Genomic DNA, 11,707 nt, shown 5'->3' with positions numbered 1-11,707 from the left:
AGTTACCTGCTTTCCGGTCGGAAACCGAGCAATGCTCGGAACGCTCGCGCGCAACTAGTAAGTCCTCCTTGTGCTTGCTTATTCTAGTGTCCCTTTCGCCGAAATCTTAGCTATGAGATTCTGTTTACTGTTAGCTGGGGCTTGTGTCGCAATCACGAAAATTTAAAACTTTACGCTCTGCCTCCTGCCCAGCTCGTATAAATCTACGCATCTCATCTGATGCGGAAGTGAGTCTCTTCAACCAACCAAACAAACCAAAGCCCGATGGCCATCATCAAGCAGTCCCTCATTGTCCTAGTGCTGCTCATATGCGGAGCAGGCGGCTCCACCACACCGGCGCCGGCGCCGGCGCTGCTGACGCAGGACAATCTGTGTGTCGGCATAAGGTCAGTACCTGCTTTTCTACAATTCATTCATTTCAGAGAGGGCACGTGAAAATAAGTACTGACACAGGATAATCTGTGTGTCGCATAAAGCACGTCCAACGAAGACCTGGCCTGCGTCGCCAACGTCGCACTCGGGTGCTTCGCCGAGAATGCCGTCACCAACGAGGCTACCTTCACGCCATGCTTCGTCCTCGCCGCCGGCAGGGAATGCTTGGCCAAGGATAAGGAGGAGCCCAACAAGGAGCACTGCATCGGCCTAGAGATCAGCAAGCAGCTGCTGCGATGCCTTGGAGATAGCGCCTGGACCTGCTACAACAGCATCACGGGGTACATCCCTCCCGTCTTCATCGCGTGCTTCCAAGGCAGAGCCCTCATTTGCAACCCACAGTGATCGTTGTCAGGATTTTCATCCCATCAGCTGCACCATGATCAACTGCTTGCTTGCCGACAATAAAGGGGTTTGTGTGTGTGATTTAGTATATGGTACTAGTAATATGGTATGGTTGTGCCATATTTCTCGGATTTTTGTTTTGATGATTGATGATGATTTCGCTGGAAAAAGAAAATAGAGTGAGAAGCATTGAGCCTTCCTTGTACTGATCTCATCAAAAGGAAGCTGGAAATGGAGAACAAAAGAATGGTTGGTTGTATAAGCACGGGATTGATTGATTGATTGCTGCGTGCTTTTATTCCATTCTCAACTTGTACTGTAGCGCATTAATTGATATATACTCCGTACTCCCTTTGTTCCTAAATACTCACTCCGTCCCTAAATATAAGTATTTTTTAAGATTCCAATGCGGACTACACACGGAGCAAAATGAGTGAATCTACATTTTAAAATAATGTCTATATATATATATATATATATATATATATATATATATATATATATATATATATGCAATCACTACAAATACTTATATTTAGGAGCGGAGGGAGTAGGAGCATAAGACTTATATTTCAAATGTTCAAATATAGCGGTAGTTGTACTTAAATAAGTTCAAATATTACACTCAAATATTATTGCCCTCTTTAACCGCCCATGAATGCTCGATCAGATTTTCCTTCGGTTGCTCATGAGTTGCTCGATGCCAGATTCGTTGATGTCTTTTAACAAACTTTTTAAGTGTGGTGAAGGCCTTCACCTCCCACAAGATATCATGACTCGACATAATGCTCATATATGTACTCTGTATCCGAATCCATTGCTTTAAAGAAGAAGAAGGGACAAAACAATTAGCTCGGCCAATTCAACGGACACTTGCTGCGCATGGTGAGCAGCGTAGGAGCGGATGGTACCCGAGTGGTGGTCGGAGGAAAGGCTCGTCCCAACAATAGAGAAGAATCGGCTTGGATCCCGGGTGTACAGCTGGAGGTGACGGACTCGTCGAGTACCAACAGGGGTGTGCAATGGTGGTGGAGTGATGACAAAGGCAAGAGACAAAAAGGCAATGTGAGAAAATGGAAGGATGGAGGCGTGGTGTCTGGGAGAGATTTTTGATGGGCTGGGAGTCGGAGTCCTACATGTCTGCTGTCCGGAAAAAGTACGTCCGGACCGCTCGGCTGATCGATACATGCTAGTGTAGGATGTTATAACACGTCTGGCGGACCGCACGATCCAGACGTATGCGGACGGTTTGAGAGTCCGCTTTGAAAATACCCTAAAGAAGACGATCCGACTGTATGCGGGCGGTTTGAGTGTTCTTTTTGGAGATGCCCTAAAAAGGAACTGATTTCAGTCAATAAGCGGTTAAGATAATTCCAACATGTTAAGCAACTTGCAATGTTTGGACAGGTTCTATGACTAGAAAACACAGATGCTGCGGCACCTATCAATTTAAGTTGTAGTTTCCAGTTTAAGGAAAAACATCGGTAGGGCAAGTGCGAAAACTAAAAGGGAGCAACACAGACCTTGGCAAGAACATACATCCATGTTTCGATTCAACCGGAACTATTTGGGAACAAGGATTTTTACACCCTCATCATTCTCGATGGGAACACAAAGAGAATATATCTCATTATGGTATAACTAACGAGCAAAAGATGAGTGTAATTAATCTATAATCTAATCAAAAAACCAACTAACCCATCTAATCTACTGAAAGAAAACAAGATCCAAGATTAAACTTGGGGTTCGAAGATCAAAGGGCTAGGCCGGCGTATGTCGACGAGGTTCTCTAGGGCAGGGATCGGAGGCTGCAGACAAGATCGGGATGAACTGATGGGCAAAACACAAGGAAATAGCCAGCAGCGGACCGAAGATGGCCGTGGGTGGTGTCAGTGTCCTTGCGCTTCTCGACTGGATCATACCAGCGCCATGCATGTGCACTGCATTGGCCAGCAGTGAAGAGGGCAAGACCACGATGGCAAATTAAGATCAAATGGAGCGCACAAAGCACATGCCATTGATACGAGTCAGGGGTATGAAGATGGATGCTTGGCACGTCACACGGCCGCGTCAGTCATGGATTGCTCAACTGGTTTGGGCAAAAAGGTTTCGCTCGCTCACTAGAGCAAAGGAACATGGAGGAGACTGAGGTCGACCGGTCCGGTCCGGTCCTTTCTATAGATAGATAGATAGACGATGCAAGCTATTCTTGGAATTTTGGTTCACACAAGAAACAGCCCCACGATGCATGGCTTGGCTAGCTTATTAATGGTTCACACAAGAAACAGGCGCACGATGGCTTGGCTTGGCTTGGCTACAAGAAACAGCACCACCAACAGCCAAAAGAAGCTGGTCCTTAGGTTCACAAAAGAAACAGCCCCACATATGTGATTCTCTTGGAGATCCAGGAAATAATGAATGGTCCAACACTCCTATGTCGGAAACAGATATACACACATAAGGGAATCCATGATTTCCCACACACATTCTCCCTCCGTAAAATATATATATATATATATATATATATATATATATATATATATATATATATATATATATATATATATAAGCGTAACGCAGTAAACAATACACAAAAAAAAAATTTCTTTATGGTGGGAGTATTATGCAAGGTTGGGAATAAATAAATCCCCAACACATAGCCAAGTCGCTTTTCCTTTCTGTAGCATAACAACACATATCTAGCAAAAAAAATGACTAGTAGAGGGTCTGCACTTGTAGCATAATGGAGATGGAAAGTTCAATTATACATGAAGTGATCCAATTGCACAACATTTAAGAAAAACAAAATAAAATGGAAAAAAATAGTTTATAGTTGCGATTGGTTTACAAAGAATCACATATGTCTTGGGTGACCAGAGCTATAGTGCTCCTTAACACCAGTGAGATATACAGCCAAATACAATCAATAAGAAACTGATCTTGTGTTTCAGAAGAGAAAAAAATTGGTCCTCCAAGTTGTAATCAACCATCCATAGCAACATATTTGCTCTTAGACAAAAAGTTACACGTCATCACTAACTTGCGACCCGGTAGGCTGTTGGATCCAAATAGCAATGGCGTAGATTTTTACCCCGCAAAAAAAAAGCAATGGCGTAGCTTTTTAGTGACATGCCACCAGTAATGATATAGTGGTGACGTACCAAATATGCCAACGCCACCACTATTAAAAAAATAGTGATGACGTGGATTGAAAATGAGGCGCCACCAACTAAATTTGTGGCTAGCCCTTTTTTCCCCTAGTGCATCACCTCACCCTCCTAGACAACCTCAAGGAGACGTTCGACAACCTGCGCGAGTACCAGATCAACCTGAACCCGGAGAAGTACGTGTTCGGCGTGCCACCTGGCCAGCTCCTTGGTTTCCTTGTCTCAGAGCGTGGCATCGAGGCCAACCCCGAGAAGATTAAGGCGATCGAGCGCGTGCGCAAGCCAGCTTGACTGCGTGAAGCCCAGAAGTTCACCGACTGCATGGCCTCTCTCAGCCGGTTGGGCGAGAGGGCTTTGCCCCTATACCAGCTGATGAAGAAGACGACCGCATTTGACTGGACCCCGCAGGCGGACGAAGCCTTCTGTGACCTCAAGCGCATGCTCTCCACCGCACCTGTCCTGGCCGCGCGGGCTGAGAAGGAGCCCATGCTAATGTACATTGCGGCCACCACCCGCGTGGTCAGCGTGGTGCTAGTGGTGGAGCGCCCGGAGGAGGCAAGGCGCAGCCGGTCTAGCAACCCGTGTACTATCATACTATCTGAGCGAGGTGCTCTCCCTCTCCAAGCAAAACTACCCCCACTACTAGAAGATATGCTACGGTGTGTATGTGGCCCCCAACAAGCTGAAGCAGTACTTCTAGGAGCACTCAACACCGTGGTGAGCATGGCTCCTCTCGGAGAGATCATCGGCCGCCGGGACGCCACCGGCAGGGTCACCATGTGGGCCGTCGAGCTGGCTGCCCACACGATTTTCTACGAGCCTCGCACGGCTGTCAAATCCCAGGCGCTGGCTGATTTCCTCGTCGACTGGAGGAAACCCAGTACTTACCGCCGCCTCCCGACTCGACACAGTGGCGGATGCACTTCGACGACTTGAAGATGCACTCTGGCTTGGGAGCCGACAGTGTCCTAAATTCCCCCAAGAATGACCGGCTGCAGTATGCGCTGCAGATTCACTTCCCCGCGTCCAACAACGTGGCGGAATACGAAACCCTCGTCCACGGGATGGTTGGCCAAGGAGATCGGCATCCGACACATCCTTTGTTGCAACTTGGACCAGGTGGTGCAGCAGGTCTCTTGCAATCGGGATGCCAGGGACGCCAACACGGCCAGCTACCGCTTCTTGGTCCAGCAGATGTGCGGCAACTTCGAGGGTTGTGAGTTCCACCACATCCCTCGAGCCGACAACGAGGCTGCGGATATGCTCGCCAAGATCCGCTCCACCCGGCAAGCCATTCCAACTGGCGTCTCCCTCGAGCATCTGCACAAGCCCTCCATCAAGCCCTCTCCCGACTCGGAGTCCATCTTCATCACAAGCCATTCCAACTGGCGTCTCCCTCGAGCATCTGCACAAGCCCTCCATCAAGCCCTCTCCCGACTCGGAGTCCATCTTCATCACGGTCGACCTGACAGCTCCCGCCTTCGGCCCGGGGGCTGCCGGCCCAGTCCCTTGGGCTGCCGGCTCCGGCCCACTACCTTCCAACCCAGCCGTCCCCGGCCCATGGAAGTCGCCATCCTGACGGTGGTGGAGGCACCATCCTGCGCATAACCAATTCTCACTTACCTCTTGAGCAACGACCTTCTTCATGCGTGATGGGCTAATATGACACATTTAAAAAATGTTCACCAAATTTTAAAGATATTCATGAATGTAGATTGTTCACCAATTTTTAAATAATTTTCATGATATTTAATATTCACGAATTAAAAATATTCTCGATGAATTTAAAATGTGCATGAATATAAAATGATCACGAAGTTTAAAAATGTTCATCAATTTTAGAACGAAATTCATAATTTACTAAATATTGATGATTTTTAAAAATCTTTGTAAAATATTTATGATTTATTAAAAAAGATGATTTGAAGAAAAAAGTATGAATAAAAATGAAAGTAAAAAACCCATTAAAACCCGTAAGGAAAATGCTGTGAATATAACAGAAAGAATAAAAAAGAAGGAAAAAAGGCCCAAAGAAATGAGCAAATGAAAAATTGCACATGGGCTGGCTTATGTGTAACCCTTATGTATTTATCCAACATTTTGTCACAATGAGCGCCAAATTCCCTTTTCCAATCTAGGAGCCTCTTTGTTGGATGTGCTACAGCCATGTGGGCCTGCCTAGCTACCCGCCTCTTCAGATAGGTGGGACCATGCTGGAACCCTCTCCTCACCCACCCTAAAAAAACTCTCCTCGCCCCAACTCTTCTCACTCGGTCAAACTGCCACCGCTTCCCCTCCTCCTCCCTCAACTCTTGCATGTTAGTCGGCACTAGCGCCTTCTCTCCCCCCCCCCCCTACCGTGTGCCACGCCACCCCACAACAGTCATCACCAAAGAATTGCATGGCATTCCTCCGCGGCTGTAGCCTGGGCTCTTTGGAAGCCACAATAAACTGACTGCGACGGGTAAATTTCTAAATCAACTTGTTGATTACATCAAATGGTCATTGTTTTTTGGGTATTGGAGTCTTTTGGAAAAGAGGAAGGATGTCGAGGTGGCTGGTGTGGTGCAAAACAAGATTAAATAAGTACACTAGGTCAACAAAAACAACCGCCTGATGTCTTCGGTGTTCGATCCTTTCGGCTCTAGTTTGTTTTAACATCCTTTGCCTTTTGAGATGGCATGTAATCTTTGTTTATTCTTTACTTGGTTTGTTATATTGAACAACGTTGGCCTTGTTGGCTTTATTCATTTAAAGCCGGGCGCTCCTTACGCCTTTTATCTAAAAAAGTGTGCTTGACCTTACCTTTAAGTTCGCTATGTTGGTTCCTTTTTGTGTTTGCATATGACATCAAGCTAAAAACCCCCAACACCTCCTCTTTAATATGTGGCTATCTTAGATAAAGAGTGATTGAAGACTATTTTTGGAGGATATGGATCGGAGTTGGATTTGTATTATTCTTGTTTCAAATTCTCACAAATTACTTGTTGTAATATTTCGGGTACAAAAACCAATTTGCATTGTTGCCACCAAGGTTCTCTGATTCGCGGGATTTTTAAAACATAGGAATAGGGAAAATACGGAAATAAGATATCATGCCATCTTCGGTACTACAGGATTGCATGGATGGTTGATCGAGCATATAGGAATCTTCACATGGGGTTGGAGTGGATGAAAATTTTCCGCTGGCGTCTAGTACCGATGAATCCTAAGAAAAAATCATTATGGTTGCATCTCTACGAATCAAATAACATGTATAGGAAGAAAACAAGGGTTATGGCTTCTTTGATTCAAAGGATTTGCGAAGAAATTTTGGAGGATTGAAATCTCTAGGATTTTTTTCTTACTAGCACTGCCGGTAGTAATATGTTGTACTCCCTCCATTCACTATTGTAAGTCATTTCAGACAACTCAAAATGGATTGTTTTGCAGATGGTCTGAAATGTCTTCAAGGTCTTATAAGAGTGAATAGAGGGAGTACTTATGATATGAGGTAATCAGACAGTATGAAAAAGCGTCTGTCGCACACCTAGAGACACACACGCAATCTTCGTTGACACTATCTTGCTTACGAAAGCATTGCTTGCTTTTCACCTGCACCATTCCAAATGGTAGCAAAGCAATATATATAAAACCGACTGCTGCTTGTTTTAAACTGAATCAGTTTGAGCACGCATGAGGTTGTCAGAGAATACAAATCAAGCAGCTCAGCTTAGAGATATAAATACAGTAAGTAGAAAGTATGTGTATTATGACATCTTCTACATGCATGGTTGGTTACAATTTAGTGTTCCAATAGCTGGTGAAAACTGAATGGCCAAGAATGTAATATACGAAAATGAATGGAATATGCTAGCTGATGGCCATGCTTATCATGTACTCCCTCCGTTCAGAATTACTTGTCACAAAAATGAATGTATCTACAACTAAAATACATCTGGATACATTCATTTCTTAGACGAGTAATTCCGAACGGAGAGAGTACTTAACTAAGAGGTCATCGATCGCCGGTGCATGAAACAAAAACCAATAATTGATTTTGATTGTCGATCAAACTCGCCGGCTGCCACAGTCACATACACACGTACGCATATGCATATCTACGTGCAGTATATGCGGTGAGCTCAGACTTTGTAGCCACCGGCAGCGGCGGTGGCGGTGGGAGTGGCAGGGGCGGGGGCGACGACGGCGGCCATGGAGACGATGGTGTCGCTCAGGAAGGACTCAATGAGCGTGCGCTTGTCGTGGGGATTCCTGGGAAGAAACGTGGCGTAGCTTTTCTTGACGGCGGACTCGACGGCGGGGACAAACTTGTAGCCCTCGTATGCACCGCCCGTGGTCTCCTTGATGGCCTTGCTGAAGGCGGAGTCGAAGACGGTGGACATGTCCTTTTTGGGGGCAGCTTCGGCGGCGGTGGCTGCAGTGCTGAAGGCGGCGTCGATCTGGTCGATGGCCTTGAGCTCGCTAGCAGGGATCGGCCCCTTGACTTCCTCGCCGGCTTGGACCTCGAGGATGCCGGTGATGATGCGAAGGGACTTGCCGAACATGGCCACGAAGGATTCGTACTTGGCCTCTGGGGTAGCACCCTGGGCTTTCTGTGAGGCCCACGCCAGAGTGAAGCCGACCCTGGAGTTGAAAATGGCTTTGGTGCTGGACGTGTCGGTGACCCCCTCAAGAGACCAGCTGCCAAAGATCTGCGTGAAGGTCTTCGCGAATATCTTGCCCTTGTCCATTGGAGGGGCTGCGGCTGCGGCCGCCACGGCCGCCTTGAAGGCGTTGTTGGCCTTCTCAATTAGCTTCTGCTCCTCGGTCATGGCCTTGGGCTGTGGCCCGGCTGGGGCGTAGCTAGCTTCGGCAGCATACGAGATGGCTGGCCCCGCCACGAGGGCGACGGCCACCAAGAGCGCCACCGTACACTGCTGCACCGCCATTGCTGCTTCTCTTGTCTTGCGTTGGTTGGTTTGCACACTACGTAGGAGGAGAGATTGTGGTGCGGTGTGAGGTTGAAGGAGCTTAATTAGCTCTATATATACATCGACCCGCGCGTTGAGAGGCCAGGAGAGATTACCGCGCCCAAATTAGCAATCTCCTCCTCTCCTCTCCTCTCCTTTTTTTGGCCAAACTCATTAAACTCGTGAGCTCTTCGTGCCACAAACCAATAATAGTAGCATTGATTAGATCGCTAACTACCGTTTAACCTCGTGGGATGGGTAATAAGAGTAATAAAAAATCAATAACGTTGGAAGATGTGATTGGAGTTAAGGGAAGGGAGGGGCCCACCCCATGAAAATCGGGGGGCATAGTTAGTTAGTTAGTAAGTTTATGTAGTATTCTCTTCGTAGGAGCCCGTGGATGTAACATTTTCGGCGTAATAACCTTCCAATCCGAACTTTATAGGATCCTCTCCCCCTGTACCAATCCTCCAAATATATCCACGCTTGAAGGATGAAAGACAAAACATGATATTGTGGCCACGTGAAGGGTGAACCTTTCTTAGGGGTAGATTGTAGCAGATCATAGTTAAGGTGGTACTTGGCATTTAAAATTCTTGCGCAGAACAAATCAGGATTAGGTATCAATCTCGAACATTGCTTGGCAAGCATTGGAAGGCTAAAAAAAATGTAAATCTCTAAAGCCCTTACCTCCCTCACTTTTAGGGAAGCAAAGTGTCCACCATGCGAGCCAATCCATCTTTTTATTATCCTCCTCATCTCGCCACCAAAACTGATTTTAGGTGCGTCCCTTAATTTTTCTGTCACACAGATCTGCTTAAAAGGAAGGTTGAGACCCCGTCAAAAAAATAAGGAAAGTTGAGTTACCTGCTTTCCGGTCGGAAACCGAGCAATGCTCGGAACGCTCGCGCGCAACTAGTAAGTCCTCCTTGTGCTTGCTTATTCTAGTGTCCCTTTCGCCGAAATCTTAGCTATGAGATTCTGTTTACTGTTAGCTGGGGCTTGTGTCGCAATCACGAAAATTTAAAACTTTACGCTCTGCCTCCTGCCCAGCTCGTATAAATCTACGCATCTCATCTGATGCGGAAGTGAGTCTCTTCAACCAACCAAACAAACCAAAGCCCGATGGCCATCATCAAGCAGTCCCTCATTGTCCTAGTGCTGCTCATATGCGGAGCAGGCGGCTCCACCACACCGGCGCCGGCGCCGGCGCTGCTGACGCAGGACAATCTGTGTGTCGGCATAAGGTCAGTACCTGCTTTTCTACAATTCATTCATTTCAGAGAGGGCACGTGAAAATAAGTACTGACACAGGATAATCTGTGTGTCGCATAAAGCACGTCCAACGAAGACCTGGCCTGCGTCGCCAACGTCGCACTCGGGTGCTTCGCCGAGAATGCCGTCACCAACGAGGCTACCTTCACGCCATGCTTCGTCCTCGCCGCCGGCAGGGAATGCTTGGCCAAGGATAAGGAGGAGCCCAACAAGGAGCACTGCATCGGCCTAGAGATCAGCAAGCAGCTGCTGCGATGCCTTGGAGATAGCGCCTGGACCTGCTACAACAGCATCACGGGGTACATCCCTCCCGTCTTCATCGCGTGCTTCCAAGGCAGAGCCCTCATTTGCAACCCACAGTGATCGTTGTCAGGATTTTCATCCCATCAGCTGCACCATGATCAACTGCTTGCTTGCCGACAATAAAGGGGTTTGTGTGTGTGATTTAGTATATGGTACTAGTAATATGGTATGGTTGTGCCATATTTCTCGGATTTTTGTTTTGATGATTGATGATGATTTCGCTGGAAAAAGAAAATAGAGTGAGAAGCATTGAGCCTTCCTTGTACTGATCTCATCAAAAGGAAGCTGGAAATGGAGAACAAAAGAATGGTTGGTTGTATAAGCACGGGATTGATTGATTGATTGCTGCGTGCTTTTATTCCATTCTCAACTTGTACTGTAGCGCATTAATTGATATATACTCCGTACTCCCTTTGTTCCTAAATACTCACTCCGTCCCTAAATATAAGTATTTTTTAAGATTCCAATGCGGACTACACACGGAGCAAAATGAGTGAATCTACATTTTAAAATAATGTCTATATATATATATATATATATATATATATATATATATATATATATATATATATATATATATATATCCGTATGTAGTTCGTATTGCAATCACTACAAATACTTATATTTAGGAGCGGAGGGAGTAGGAGCATAAGACTTATATTTCAAATGTTCAAATATAGCGGTAGTTGTACTTAAATAAGTTCAAATATTACACTCAAATATTATTGCCCTCTTTAACCGCCCATGAATGCTCGATCAGATTTTCCTTCGGTTGCTCATGAGTTGCTCGATGCCAGATTCGTTGATGTCTTTTAACAAACTTTTTAAGTGTGGTGAAGGCCTTCACCTCCCACAAGATATCATGACTCGACATAATGCTCATATATGTACTCTGTATCCGAATCCATTGCTTTAAAGAAGAAGAAGGGACAAAACAATTAGCTCGGCCAATTCAACGGACACTTGCTGCGCATGGTGAGCAGCGTAGGAGCGGATGGTACCCGAGTGGTGGTCGGAGGAAAGGCTCGTCCCAACAATAGAGAAGAATCGGCTTGGATCCCGGGTGTACAGCTGGAGGTGACGGACTCGTCGAGTACCAACAGGGGTGTGCAATGGTGGTGGAGTGATGACAAAGGCAAGAGACAAAAAGGCAACGTGAGAAAATGGAAGGATGGAGGCGTGGTGTCTGGGAGAGATTTTTGATGGGCTGGGAGTCGGAGTCCTACATGTCTG

The 11,707-nt window shown here is 46.4% G+C and overlaps 3 protein-coding genes across 3 annotated transcripts; 2 read left to right on the top strand and 1 right to left on the bottom strand.

Annotated features, from left to right (window-relative positions):
* Nucleotides 1-107: 107 nt before the first annotated feature.
* LOC120962364 (uncharacterized) lies at nt 108-1,177 on the top strand. Its single transcript, XM_040386149.3, has 2 exons — nt 108-386; nt 477-1,177. The coding sequence occupies exons 1-2, from the start codon at nt 265-267 to the stop codon at nt 775-777; spliced, it is 423 nt and encodes a 140-aa protein (XP_040242083.1). The 5' UTR covers nt 108-264; the 3' UTR covers nt 778-1,177.
* Nucleotides 1,178-7,625: 6,448 nt separating this feature from the next.
* On the bottom strand, nt 7,626-9,482 carry LOC109786517 (pollen allergen KBG 41-like). The gene has a single exon (XM_020345093.4). The coding sequence runs from the start codon at nt 8,873-8,875 to the stop codon at nt 8,069-8,071; it is 807 nt and encodes a 268-aa protein (XP_020200682.3). The 5' UTR covers nt 8,876-9,482; the 3' UTR covers nt 7,626-8,068.
* A 379-nt stretch (nt 9,483-9,861) lies between these two features.
* Nucleotides 9,862-10,934, top strand: LOC109786522 (uncharacterized). Its single transcript, XM_020345098.4, has 2 exons — nt 9,862-10,143; nt 10,234-10,934. Exons 1-2 carry the CDS (start codon nt 10,022-10,024, stop codon nt 10,532-10,534), a joined length of 423 nt encoding a protein of 140 aa, XP_020200687.1. The 5' UTR covers nt 9,862-10,021; the 3' UTR covers nt 10,535-10,934.
* Nucleotides 10,935-11,707: the final 773 nt, after the last annotated feature.

This window comes from Aegilops tauschii, chromosome 4, assembly GCF_002575655.3.
Source record: "Aegilops tauschii subsp. strangulata cultivar AL8/78 chromosome 4, Aet v6.0, whole genome shotgun sequence".
Lineage (NCBI taxonomy): Eukaryota > Viridiplantae > Streptophyta > Magnoliopsida > Poales > Poaceae > Aegilops > Aegilops tauschii.
Note: the sequence above shows the minus strand (reverse complement) of the source record. Positions and strands in the feature narration are given on the sequence as shown.

Bases quoted from the DNA above. Each gene is read 5' to 3' on its own strand.
- LOC109786522 (XM_020345098.4), top strand. From the start codon at position 10,022: ATGGCCATCATCAAGCAGTCCCTCATTGTCCTAGTGCTGCTCATATGC. The intron at 10,144-10,233 runs GTCAGTACCTGC...TGTCGCATAAAG, and splicing joins AATCTGTGTGTCGGCATAAG to CACGTCCAACGAAGACCTGG.
- LOC120962364 (XM_040386149.3), top strand. From the start codon at position 265: ATGGCCATCATCAAGCAGTCCCTCATTGTCCTAGTGCTGCTCATATGC. The intron at 387-476 runs GTCAGTACCTGC...TGTCGCATAAAG, and splicing joins AATCTGTGTGTCGGCATAAG to CACGTCCAACGAAGACCTGG.
- LOC109786517 (XM_020345093.4), bottom strand. From the start codon at position 8,875: ATGGCGGTGCAGCAGTGTACGGTGGCGCTCTTGGTGGCCGTCGCCCTC.